Source organism: Rhinoraja longicauda, chromosome 16 (assembly GCF_053455715.1).
Source record: "Rhinoraja longicauda isolate Sanriku21f chromosome 16, sRhiLon1.1, whole genome shotgun sequence".
NCBI lineage: Eukaryota > Metazoa > Chordata > Chondrichthyes > Rajiformes > Arhynchobatidae > Rhinoraja > Rhinoraja longicauda.
Genome location: NC_135968.1, coordinates 17,242,732 through 17,256,865, shown reverse-complemented (window position 1 = coordinate 17,256,865; position 14,134 = coordinate 17,242,732). Strand labels below are relative to the sequence as shown.

The 14,134-nt window shown below is 45.1% G+C and overlaps 1 protein-coding gene across 2 annotated transcripts in view; it reads left to right on the top strand.

The window, feature by feature from the left end:
- The window catches only part of zfyve27 (zinc finger, FYVE domain containing 27), a 100,474-nt gene extending 86,779 nt beyond the window's left edge, over positions 1-13,695 (top strand). For both annotated transcript variants that reach the window (XM_078413308.1, XM_078413307.1), the window contains 3 exons: positions 9,011-9,057; positions 11,485-11,566; positions 13,248-13,695. In XM_078413308.1, the coding sequence (XP_078269434.1) occupies positions 9,011-9,057; positions 11,485-11,566; positions 13,248-13,312 (194 nt within the window). In that variant the 3' untranslated portion in view covers positions 13,313-13,695. The remainder of the gene's footprint in view (positions 1-9,010; positions 9,058-11,484; positions 11,567-13,247) is intronic.
- The last annotated feature ends 439 nt before the right edge of the window (positions 13,696-14,134 follow it).

Genomic DNA, 14,134 nt, shown 5'->3' with positions numbered 1-14,134 from the left:
CTGGAGAGACTAGGCTTGTATACACTGGAATTTAGAAGGATGAGAGGGGATCTTATCGAAACATATAAGATTATTAAGGGGTTGGACACGTTAGAGGCAGGAAACATGTTCCCAATGTTGGGGGAGTCCAGAACCAGGGGCCACAGTTTAAGAATAAGGGGTAGGCCATTTAGAACTGAGATGAGGAAAAACTTTTTCAGTCAGAGAGTTGTGAATCTGTGGAATTCTCTGCCTCAGAGGGCAGTGGAGGCCAATTCTCTGAATACATTCTAGAGCTAGATAGAGCTCTTAAGGATAGCGGAGTCAGGGGGTATGGGGAGAAGGCAGGAACGGGGTACTGATTGAGAATGATCAGCCATGATCACATTGAATGGCGGTGCTGGCTCGAAGGGCCGAATGGTCTACTCCTGCACCTATTGTCTATTGTCTATTGGATGAGAAAGTAGGATTACTTAGAACTAGTATGAAGGGATGAGCGATGGTTGGTATGGATTAGTGGGCCTGTTTTCATGCTATATCTTTAAACTAAATGCGTGCAGGGGACTATGCACCAGTTTTCATTGCTGGGTTGGTGGTGGGGAGAGTTAGCAGCTTCAAATTCCTGGCTGATAATTTCTCAGAGGTCCTGCCCTGGGCCCAGCATAAGGCATAGGAGCAGAATTAGGCCATGCGGCCCATCAAGTCTACTCTGCCATTTAGTCATCTATCTTTCCCTCTTGACCCCATTCTCCTGCCTTCTCCCCGTAACCCCTGACACCCTTACTAATCAAGAATCTGACAACCTGTGCCTTAAAAATGAATACCACCTTCTGGTTGAAGAAATTGCTCCTCATCTCCTTTCTAAAGGTATGTCCTTTTATTGAGACTATGCCCTCTGGTCCCAGATTCTCCCACTAGTGGAAACATCCTCTCCATATCCACTCCATCCAGGCCTTCCACTATTCAGTAAGTTTCAATAGGATCCCCCCCCTCATCATTCTAAACTCCAGCGAGTAGAGGCCCAGAGCCTGTACTCCACAGGGGTGGCCAGGGACGTGGAGATACAATCAGTCTCAATAAAGATCCCGACCCGAAACGTCACCCATTCTTTTTCTATAGAGATGCTGCCTGACCTGTTGAGTTACTCCAGCACTTTGCATCTATCTTTGGTATAAACCAGCATCTGCAGTTCCTTCCTACACATTTTGTCTGTTCCATTGCGAAATCTCCTCAAGGTATGCCTACTTTGATGAAGTTCTCCTCCCTTCTCCGACGAGAGTTCTGAGCGACCTTCTCCAGTCTGAAGTGCTGGAGTAACTCATGGGGTCAGGGAACATCTCTGGAGAAAAAGGAAGGGTGACCTTTCATGTCGGGGCCCTTCTTCACACTCCTGTCTGACAGTCCAGATCTCGACCCAAAACGTCACCCATCCTTTTTCTCCAGGGATGCTACCTGACTCGCTGAGTTACCCAGAACTGTATCTACCTACAATCAGACCATGATCTTGAAGGATATTGGAGATTGTTCAAGGGGCATTGGAGAATTAACCTTCCCTGTAGGATATCAGTGATTCAGATGGGTTTTTTATGACCAGCCTCATGTCTATCATTTCTGAGACTATTTTTTATAGTTCTAGATTTATGAGTAGAATCTATGTTTCCCAGCGGGCAAAGTGGGAATCAAATGGGATCAGTTTTCCAGGACTCTGGACACTAATCCAGTAATTTAACCCGCACGTTACCCTGCCCACTTTTGTTGGCGTTTACACTGCCCCTCCGACAAAGTTCCTACACAGGAGGCACTGAGATATGACGGCAATCAAGAACGTTCACCTTCCCTCAGACAACACCAAGCGTCACCTATCCATGGAGCTGCTGCCTGACCTGCTGACTCTCCCTCTTCTACCAGTCATTATATATCAAGGACAAGATGGCATTTTGAAATTGGCCCAAGAAACCTTTTCACTTTGAGGATCTCCTCAAGCCATCCGAAAAAAATGGTCATCACACATTACTTCCTCTCTCTGTTTCCCAGCATTCCATACGTCTTGATGTCATCTCTAGGACTAGAGACCTTCATTCACCTGAGAATGTATCTGGGCTTATAGTGATCAGGAAGTGCCACATTGCACTGCCAACAGATTTTTTTTTTGGATGATGACCCAGTACGTTGATTCAATCACAAAGAAAGCTCACCAACGGTCGACTTCATCAGAAGCTTGAGGAGATTCGGCATGTAGGGAATACTTTGTTGAATTTCTACAGGAGTACAGTGGAAAGCCTGGTTGCGTCATGGCCTGGCTCAGTAACTCGACCGCCTGGGAACGAAGGAGGCTGCAGAGAGTGGTGGACACTGCCAATCACGGGTACTGACCTCCCCACCATTGAAAGGATGTACTGGAGGCATTGCCTCAAGAAGGCAGCCAATACCATCAAAACCCAACCCACACCACCCTGAACAGTTTCCGCCCAGCAACCATTTCACACTGCCTAGGCAAGGCCATCAGCATTATGAAGGACCAGTCTCACCCTGGTCACTCCCCTCTTCCATCAGGCAAGAGGTACATAAGTGTGAAAACGCACACCTCCAGATTCAGGGACAGTTTCCCCCCAACTGTTATCAGACAACTGAACCATCCTATCACCAACTAGAAAGCAGTCCTGAACTACTATCTACCTCATTGGAGACCCTCGGACTATCTTTAGTCGGACTTTACTTACCGTTGCACTAAACATTATTCCCTTTATCCTGCATCTGTACATTATGGGCAAAATGCTGGAGTAACTCAGCAGGTCAGGCAGCATCTCGGGAGAGCAGGAATGGGTGACGTTTCGGGTTGAGACCCTTCTTCAGACTCGACCCTTCTTCAGTCTCGACCCAAAACGTCACCCATTCCTTCTCTCCCGAGATGCTGCCTGATCTGCTGAGTTACTCCAGCATTTTGTGAATAAATACCTTCGATTTGTACCAGCATCTGCAGTTATTTTCTTATATGTACATTATGGGCGCTCGATTGTAATCATGAATCGTCTTTCTGCTGACTGGAAACTAAACTCTTGAACCACCCTGCACAACCCAAACCACAACCCTACCTCGGCACCGAACTGTTTTGTTTAGACTGCATTTTAAAAAGTTTTTAAAAAACTTAGAAGTAACCTTTTTTACTAGTCTTCTTTTTGCACTATTATGGCCTAGATACATAGTATAACTGTTAATTGTTAATTATTGATTATTGTATATTTATTTGCTGTATTAATGTGCCTGTAAAGCTGCAGCAAGTAAGAACTTTATTGTTCCGCTCCTGGAGCAGAGGACAATTAAACACTCTTGACTCTTGAATTAAGAAGACATTAATTAAACAGAAATGATTAGAGGTGAACGTTGGCCATTTATAGAATCATTTATAGAACTGCTTCAACATCTGACAAGAGGGCTTGTTGAACACATTTGCCATTTCACTCAGGGATGTGACCTTACTCTTCCCTGCCCTGTGTTTTGATAACCTTGGTGCATTTTGCTTGTTCAGCAAGGATATGTTGGGAACCTCATACACAGAATCACATTAAACAGATGAAGCTTTTGCAATATAAACAAGTCACCTATCCAATCACATCTGGAAAAGTGATTTACTGCCAATTTCTTCTCAGTGTTATCATTTGGGATAACTGGTATTCAGCGAGGAGGAATATGATACAGACAGGGCTTTTGTTAACCCTTTCCCCATTTCTGCGCTCACTGATCCAACTGGCAAAACGTTTCTCCAAAGATAGAAACAAAATGCTGGAGTAACACAGTGGGTCAGGCAGCACCCCTGGAGAAGATAGACACAAGTGCTGGAGTAACTCAGCAGGTCAGGCAGCAGAAGAGCTTGGGTAGGCGACATTCGGGTTGGGACCCACTGATTTTGGGGGCAGGAAACGGGGCAAGAGTCCTTGCTCATTTCATGGGCCCGTCTAAATCCAACTGAAACCAGCAGTTCATCTCATTGTGTCCCAGTTAACTAATTCAAAGTATGCCCTGAAAACATAGAAACATAGAAAATAGGTGCAGGAGTAGGCCATTCGGCCCTTCAAGTCAGCACCGCCATTCAATATGATCATGGCCGATCATCCAAAATCAGTATCCTGTTCCTGCTTTTTCCCCATATCCCTTGATTCCTTTAGCCCGAAGAGCTAAATCTAACCCTCTCTTGAAACATCCAATGAATTGGCCTCCACTGCCTTCTGTGGCAGAGAATTCCACAGATTTACAACTCTGGGTGAAAAAGGTTTTCCTCATCTCAGTCCTAAATGGCCTAGCCCTTATTCTTAAACCGTGACCCCTGGTTCTGGACTCCCTCAACATTGGGAATATTATTCCTGCATCTAGCCTGTTCAATCCTTTCAGAATTCTATGTGTTTCTATAAGATCCCCTCTCATCCTAAATTCCAGTGAAGAAAAACAGAACATACAATACAATACAATACAATACAATGCAATATATCTTTATTGTCATTGTACCCAGGGGTACAACGAGATTGGGACTGCGCCTCCCATACGATGCAATAATTTAAGTAATTAACAGCAACCCAACGAAACGAAACAATTGTAACAGTTTTTAGACAGGGTAAAGTGCAAGTTGATCTATGCGTTGTGGCCATCCGGCTCAGCAGGACCAGTTCATAGCAGCTATGGCCCTGGGGATGAAGCTGTTCCTGAGTCTGGAGGTGCGGGCGTAGAAGGCCTTGTATCGTCTGCCCGATGGAAGGAGTTCGAACAGACTGTTGCAGGGGTGTGAAGAGTCTTTGTGGATGCTGGTGGCTTTTCTGAGGCAACATGGAAGAGTACAGCACAAAAACACACTCTTCAGCCCACAATATCTCTGCTGAACATGATGCCAAATTAAACTGAAAATCTCCTCTGCCCACACGTGATCCATATCCCTCCATTCCTTGCATATTTATGCACTTATCTAAATGCATTATCCTGCACACCCTAGGGACAATTTACAGAAGTCAATTAACCTACAAACCTGCACGCCTTTGGAGTGAGGTAGGAAACCTGAGCACCCAGAGAAAACCCACTCGGTCACAAGGATAGCGTACAAACTCCATATGGACAGCAACCGTGGTCAGGATCGAACCCGGGTCTCTGGCTCCGTAAGGCAGTCGCTCTGGCAGTAGCTGGGCCACTGTGCCTTCCTGTGTTCTTTGCTAAGTTTTGCTATTTGCTTTCATGAGTGCTTTGCAATGTTATAGTAAATGCAAAAAACAGTTGAATATTGGCCCTGTAGTCTTCTCGACTCATGGGGCAAGCTGTGTGGAAGAGATGGAGTTGAATATTAGCCCTGTAGTCTTCTCGACTCATGGGCCAAGCTTTATGGAAGAGATGGACACAAAATGCTGGAGTAACTCAGCGGAACAGACCCTTCCGTTTTCATCCTGTACCTGGAGTAGTTTGGTGAGCTTGGTTTGCAGAATGCAGCATCATTGGTATAGCCAGTAATTATTGTCCCTTTCCAATGCTTCCAAGCAGAGTGTCTTCCGAGTCAGCGACAGTTCTCTAGTGTTACTAATAGGCTCGGCTGGGGAACGATCGTAGGTTTCTTCTCCTGGAGAGCATGAGGAAACCAGATGGGTTTTTAACGACAAACCAGTGGTTTCTTGGTCATTATTTCTAATGACTAGGTTTTGTTTTAAATCCCACAGTAGTCATGGTGAGATTTCAACTCTAGATTCTGGACTGTTAGTCCAGCAGGCACAGAGGTTTGAAAACACATACCACCAGAATCAAGAATGGTTCCTTCCCAGTTGTTGTCAGGCAACTGAACAGTTTTCTCATCAGGGTCGGCAGCATCACTGGTTCACATGGACAGCTGGCGTTTCGGGCCGGGGCCCTTCTTCAGACTGAGGTTAGATTTTGGAGACACGAGAGATTGGAGATGCTGGAATCTTGTGCAAAAAAACAAAGTGCCCAACCTCAGCAGGTCGGGCAGCATATGTGGAAGGAAATGGACAGTCACCGTTGTGGTCTGGATGTTTAAAATTGTTTAAAAATGGTTTCATTGTGGTTTGAAAAAGGTAGCTTTTAATGTTTTTCTTTTAAGAGAGGGTTAAACCGTAATAGTTGGTAAACGTAATAGCAACTGTGGGTAGAACAATTTTATTATTTTTAGCTCTAATTCAATTTTAAATGTTTAGGTCGTTTGTGGCCAGGAAGCCTTTAACCAAGACTCATCTTGGTCTTTGTGTGGTTTTTATTGCCATAACTTTAACTAAACGTGTGCAGTGAAGTTTATAAGGTGGGTGAATCACCTTATAATTTGCATTCAGCATCAAACTGTTTTACAAATCAATGATAGGAAAATGCAGTGAACTCCACTTTTTCAATTTTCATTCCTTTGCTGAGTTTGGATTATGTTAATGCCAATGAGGTGATGGGGCGACACGGTGGCGCAGCGGTAGAGTTGCTGCTTTACAGCGCCAGAGACCCGGATTCGATCCTGAATTCAGGTGCTGTTTATGCGGAGTTTGTACGTTCTCCCTGTGACCGCGTGGGTTTTCTCCGGGTGCTCCGGTTTCTTCCCACATTCCAAAGACACGCAGTTTTGTCTGTTATTTGGCCTCTGTAAATTGTCCCTTTGGCTAGGATAGAACTAGTGTACGAGTGAAGGTTGACCTGTTTCCATGCAGTATATCTAAACTATGAAGGAAAATCCAAGCCAAAAGCTGCAACCTTTGACTCGCCCCAGTGCGTAGGGTGAATGCTTACAAGACTGGCCTGTGAAATTAACTGGTCACACAAGGAACTGCAGTTCCCACACAAAGTGTTGGAGTAACTCAGCGGGTCAGACAGCATCTGCGGCAGAGGGAACGGGCAGACGACGTTTCGGGTTAGTCTGAAGAAGGGTCTCGGACAGAAACGTCACCTGTCCATTCCCTCCGGAGATGCTGACGGACCCGCTGAGTTACTCCAACACTTTCTACAAAATTAACTGTTCTTTCAAACATCATGACCGAGCTCACCCTGGGACAGCACAGTAGTGCAGCAGGCAGAGCCACTGCCTCATATCTCAGTGACTCAGATTCAGTCCTGACCTCCGGTGCTGACTGTGCAGAGTTTGCACGCTCTCTCTGTGATCGCATGGTTTCAACCCCGGGCACATTGTTGGATTAGTTGTCCCCGGTGAGTAGGGGCATGGTAGAATCTGGGAGGAATTGGTGGGACTCCTTGGTGGAGTTGAGTGAGCGGTCCATGATTATGCTGGTGGCCTTGTCGAGGCAGCGTGAAGTGTAGATGGAGTCAATGGAAGGGAGGTCGATTTGTGTGATGTCTGGGCTACATCCACAACTCTGCAATTTCATGCGGTTTTGGATGGAGCGTTTCCCAAATGCATGACGCATCCCGATAAAATCCAGATAAAGTGCCTTGAGACATTGTTAAAGGCGCCATATTCAATGTCGCTGGTGTGCGGCTTTTCAATGGAACAGGAGAGTTGGAGTCATCGAGCTGTACAGCATAGAAACAGGCCCTTTGGCCCAACTCATGCCAACCAATATGCCGCATCTAAACTAGTCCAATTTGCTCCGTATTCCTCAAAGCCTTTCCTATCCATGTACCTGTCCAAATGTATTTTAAATGTTGTTATAGTACCTGTCTCAACTACCTGCTCCTGCAGCTTGTTCCATATGTACACCACCATCTGTGTGAAAAAGGTTGTCCACCAGGGTTCTATTAAATCTTGTCCCTCTCACCTTAAATCTATATAGGTGTATGCAGTTGTACAGGGCCCTAGTGAGACCGCACCTGGAGTACTGTGTGCAGTTTTGGTCTCCAAATTTGAGGAAGGATATTCTTGCTATTGAGGGCGTGCAGCGTAGGTTTACTAGGTTAATTCCCGGAATGGCGGGACTGTCCTATGTTGAAAGACTGGAGCGGCTAGGCTTGTATACACTGGAATTTAGAAGGATGAGAGGGGATCTTATCGAAACATATAAGATTATTAAGGGGTTGGACACGTTAGAGGCAGGAAACATGTTCCCAATGTTGGGGGAGTCCAGAACCGGGGGCCACAGTTTAAGAATAAGGGGTAGGCCATTTAGAACAGAGATGAGGAAAAACTTTTTCAGTCAGAGTTGTAAATCTGTGGAATTTACTGCCTCAGAAGGCAGTGGAGGCCAAGTCTCTGAATGCATTCAAGAGAGAACTAGATAGAGCTCTGAAGGATAGTGGAGTCAGAGGGTATGGGGAGAAGGCAGGAACGGGGTACTGATTGAGAATGATCAGCCATGATCACATTGAATGGTGGTGCTGGCATGAAGGGCCGAATGGCCTACTCCTGCACCTATTGTCTATTGTCCAATGACTATATATCGCCTGATTTCCTGACCCTAAGTAAAAGGGGTGCATTCACCCCATCAGTTCCCTTCAAGATTTTGTACACCTCTATAAGATCAGCTCTCAGCCTCTTGTGCTCCAAGAAATAAAGTCCTAGCTTGCCCAACCTCTCCCTATAAGCACTCTGAATAAGGGTTCTGGGCCAAAACGCCACCTTGTCCTTTTCTCCAGAGATGCTGCCTGACCCGCTGAGTTACACCAGCATTTTGTGTCTATCTTCAGTGTAAACCCAACATTGCAGTTCCTTTGTACACAACCTCCCCCTATAATTCAGGCCCTCAAGTCATGGCAACATCCTTACAAATCTCTGTTCAATACTCAGTTCTTGCCGGAGAAAGCCTCAGTTATTTAGCTGTGCATTTCTTTCTCAAGATGCTTAGTTGAAAATGTTCAGTCAAAACGTTTCAGCAGTGATCTTCGGTATTGAGAAGCTCAGCGAGCAACCGACTGTGTCAAACAACATTGCCCTGAATTAATGATTGCCCGTGAATTTAATGATTGTTCCAGAGCACGCTGCGGCAATCAGGACTGCAATAACAAAACAGGAATGCAGTGTTCGTGTGGACGGAGCTTTGTTTAAATAACTCTGCTTTTTAATTTATGTTTTTCCTGCACTTTTCATCACTGACGCACTATCCCCTGACTCTCATTTCAGGAAGCTGTTACAACTGCTGTTCCACATTTTCAGTCCTGAAGAAGCGAGTGAGTATTTTATTCCAAACGTGACTCATGCTGTCAGTAAAAGGATGGTCATTCATGCTTATTGACTTCAGAAAACATGGCTGTGGATAGAACAGAAGTTTTGGTTTAGTTTAGATAGATACAAAGTGCTGGAGTAACTCAACGGCTCAGTCAGCATGTCTGGGGAAAAAGGATAGGTGATGTTTCGGGTCAGGACCCGGAACATCAGGTTCTGATGTTCCAGGACTGAAGAAAGGATTCGACCTGAAACGTCAACCACCCTTTTTCTCCACAGATGTTGCCTGACCCGCTGAGTTACTCCAGGACTTTGTGCCTATCTTTGGTATAAACCAGCACTTGCAATGTCTTGTTTCGACATTTTATTTTAGTTTGGTTTAGACACACAGTGTGGAAACAGGCCCACCGAGTCCACGCCGACAAGCGATGCCCCCTTCACACTAGTTCTATCCTACACACAAGGAACAATTTATAGAAGCCAATTAACCTACAAACTTGTGTGGAATGTAACTGCGGATGCTGGTATATACTGAAGATAGACATAAAGTGCTGGACAGACAGGGTCAGACAGCATCTCTGGAAAAAACAGATGGGCGACGTTTTAGGTTGCTCTGTCTGAAGAAAGGTCCCAATCCGAAATGTCACCCATCCTTTTTCTTCAGAGATGCTGCCTGACCCGCTGAGTTACTCCAGCACTTTAAACTGTATGTCTTTGGAGTTTGTGAGACCCTACATTTGCATCCTTGGGACCCAAACCTCGTTGCAGTAACTTGGCCAACCATCCTTTCCTTTCATAAGTTCATAAGTCATAGGAGAAAAATCAGGCCATTCAGCCCATTGAGTCTACTCCGTCATTCAATCATGGCTGATCTTCTATCTTCCCTTCCCAAACCCATTTTCCTGCCTTCTCCCTGTAACCTTTGACGCCATTACTAATCAAGAACTTATTTATCTATATCTTTAAAATACCCAATGACTTGGCCTCCACAGATGAATTCCATACATTCACCACTCTGACAAAAGAAATTCCTCCTCATCTCTTTTCTAAATGTACGTCCTTTTATTTTGAGGCTGTGCCTTCGGGTCCTCGACTCTCCCACAACTGGAAACATTCTCTTCACGTCCACTCTGTCCAGGCCTTTCACTATTCGGCATATTTCAATGAGGTGTGCAATGAGATTCAAGAAGATCATCCTTCTAAACCTCAGCGAGTACAAGCCCACAACGGGCAAATGCTCACCATTCGTTAACTCAATCATCCCAGGGATCATTCTCATAAAACTTCCCTGGACCCCCTCCAACACCCAGCACATCCTTTCTCAGATATGGGGCGCAAAATTGCCCACAATACTCCAAATGCAACTCGCCCAGTTCCAGACCTCCAATTGCCAGCATTCCTGTTCCCCCTCGTTTCCTGGATCTGAAAGTGTACATACATCCATGTTATTGTTGGCGGCTGCTGTTTAACCACAAGGAAGTTCTGCGTGATGGTGATCGGGGGCTGGCAGCCATCCAGGCCGTCCACAGTGTGTTGAGTTAAGGCTGAGGCTCCTGCTCACACCTGTAATCGGCCCCATGTCTCTGTCGGGCGCCAACAGAGACGTTTGATTGAAATCATGGACCCAGTCGAAGGGGTTGAACACCATTACGGCAAAACCTTGGAAATTTATCCGTGTCAAAATTTCCCTTTCTTCCCCGGAGTTATTCCAGGAATTTTAATATTAACAATAAAAAGCCACCATGAGCTGTTTTGTTTGGTGTTAAAGCCACCATCCGATGCATTCAGATATACACTGGCAATTATTGTTGGTAATATCAAAAATAATGCCATGCATAAAGCAGTTATTGTTGTTTAATATTACTGTGTACCATTTGTAGTTCTGGTTTAGTTTGGTTTATTGTCATATGCATGATTACAGTGAGATACAGATACAATGAAGAAATATTTCTTGCGGCAGCATCACGTACATAGACTCAAATAATCAGTCATAATTGCACACAAATTGTGCACAAACTACACACAAATTACGTAAATCACACATAAATCACACACAAATTGCACGTAAATCGCACGTACATTGCACACAACATTTCTAAAAGAAAGAAGATGGTGGGGATCTGAGATGGCGGATGCCACAGATGTTTGCGATAGTGGGGAGGGCTGGCTGTGCCCGTGATGTTTCGTTAAGACTGGGTATTTTTAATGCTCTGAACATTTCTTGCTTTTTTACTACTCTACTGAGATCTAATTGAAGTTTATGCAACTTATTTATTGATCAGAGGTTTACACAGAGTCAATCCAGTGTACAAGCTGTGTATCAGTTGTTTTCTGCTGGTAATGGTGGTGAATGCATTGGTAGGTCACGTTTTGTAAATGCTGATTTTATTTATACATGTTCTGCTGATTACATGTTTCATTCTTGTTCCTAGCGTAACTGCAGCAACTGTGGTAACAGTTATTGTTCAAGGTGCTGTTCGTTCAAAGTCTCCAAATCGTCCATGGGAGCCACTGGTAATTGCCTCTCTCTTCTCCTCTACTGCGTCCTGTCTTTTTGTGGTTTTCTCCAAATAAAAACGTTATCAAAGTTGACGGGCACGTTGCATGCACTGGTTGTGAGTAAATTTTGTAAACACAAGGAAAACATCTTGCGGCAATACTAACAGGGCTGCTGCCCCACGGCGCCAGAGACTCGGTTTTGATCCTGATCTTCCTCGGGTGCTGTCACTGTGGAGTTTGCATGTTCTCCCTGTGACCACGTTGTTCTCACCCGGGTGCTCCAGTTTCCCCTCGCATCCCAAAGACGTGCAGGTTTGTAGTTGAAGTGGCCCTCTGTAAATTGCCACCTTGTGTAGGGAGTGGATGAGAAAGTGGGATAACATAGAACTAGTGTGAATGAGTTGCATGGACTCGGTGGGCCGAAGGATCTATTTCCATGTCGTATCGTTCAATAAATCAATCGATCATTGAATCAGTGTTTAGAAACAGGAGAAAACCATTCAGCCCATTGACTAAGTTGTCATTTATGACTGTTGTGATAACCAGATCCACATCCTGTCTTTCCTTTGTAAATCTCAATGCGTTTGTGTATTTTTTAGTTTAGTCCAGTTTAGAGATACAGCATGGCTAGTCCCATGGCAGCAGCTATCAAGATTGGTTTCTCTTGAATTAAGTTATACACACAACTGCACCAGGGGATGGTGGGGGTGCAAAATTATGTTGCAATAGACAATAGGTGCAGGAGGAGGCCATTCAGCCCTTCGAGCCAGCACCGCCATTCAATGTGATCATGGCTGATCATTCTCAATCAGTACCCCGTTCCTGCCTTCTCCCCATACCCCCTGACTCCGCTATCCTTAAGAGTTTTATCTAGCTCTCTCTTGAATGCATTCAGAGAATTGGCCTCCACTGCATTCTGAGGCAGAGAATTCCACAGATTCACAACTCTCTGACTGAAAAAGTTTTTCCTCATCTCAGTTCTAAATGGCCTACCCCTTATTCTTAAACTGTGGCACCTTGTTCTGGACTCCCCCAACATTGGGAACATGTTTCCTGCCTCTAATGTGTCCAACCCCTTAATAATCTTATACATTTCGATAAAATCCCCTCTCATCCTTCTAAATTCCAGTGTATACAAGCCTAGTGGCTCCAGTCTTTCAACATATGACAGTCCCGCCATTCCGGGAATTAACCTAGTAAACCTACGCTGCATGCCCTCAATAGCAGCACTGCAAACAGCACTGGCGAACAGGCAACTGTGTCATTTGAACAATATAAACAATTAACAGGGGCTGCATGGTGGCGCAGTGGTAGAGTTGCTGCCTTACAGCGCATGAGACCCGGGATTGATCCTGACTACATTTGCTGTCTGTATGGAGTTAGCACCTTCTCCGTGTGACAGTGTGGGTTTTCTCCGGGTGCTCCAGTTTCCTTCCACATCCCAAAGACTTGCAGGTTAATTGGCTTCGGTAAATTGTCCCTAGTCTGTAAGATAGAACTAGTGTACAGGGTGGTTGCTGGTGGGTGCGGACTCGGTGGACCGAAGGGCCTGCTTCCCCTCTGTATCTCTAAACTAAATTAAGTCAGTTAGAAATGCCTGCGTGCTGTGAACTGAATACATTTTGTAATCTAAAAGAAAATGTTTGCGTCAGAATTGCAAGGCGTTAAAATGGTTCTCTGCTCCCCTCTCTTTCAGCTCCAGACGCTCAGCGTGAGACAGTGTTCGTTTGCGGCCAGTGCAATTTTATTTTAAACAAGTAGGACGACGCACCTCTCCCTCCCTCCCTCCCTCCCTTGCTCTCCTTCTTTCTTCGTCTTTTTGTATGAACATTTTGCTTTTACGTTTTAACTGGAATTCACCGACTGGGCAATCTCGAAGAGGAAGCCGCGGAAGGTTGTTCCAGGCCTGTGAATGTTCACGGTATCTGGGGAATCAGGGCAGGGGGCCAGGTACAAGAGCAACATTGATTCTGGAATCAGTGCTTGTACATCATATAATATAATGTCACATAAAATAATATATATCCTTTATCTTTAAGCGTTGCCTTCTGCTGTATATTTTGTGAGATTAGACACTTCCTTTTTTTGTAAAGTGTGTGATGTAGAACAATATTTAACGAGTTGGTAAAACTCCCCAAACCCTTCATTTCTTTGTCATTCTTTTGATGTCTGTGCAGTTGGTCTGATTTTCTTTTCTCAATAAAAACGACACACTGCAGAAAATCATCTGTCGAGCATTGCAGGAGATGCAATGCAACCTATTGATTTCATATCATATCATATCATATATATACAGCCGGAAACAGGCCTTTTCGGCCCTCCAAGTCCGTGCCGCCCAGCGATCCCCGCACATTAACACTATCCTACACCCACTAGGGACAATTTTTACATTTACCCAGCCAATTAACCTACATACCTGTACGTCTTTGGAGTGTGGGAGGAAACCGAAGATCTCGGAGAAAACCCACGCAGGTCACGGGGAGAACGTACAAACTCCTTACAGTGCAGCACCCGTAGTCAGGATCGAACCTGAGTCTCCGGCGCTGCATTCGCTGTAAAGCAGCAACTCTACCGCTGCGCTAC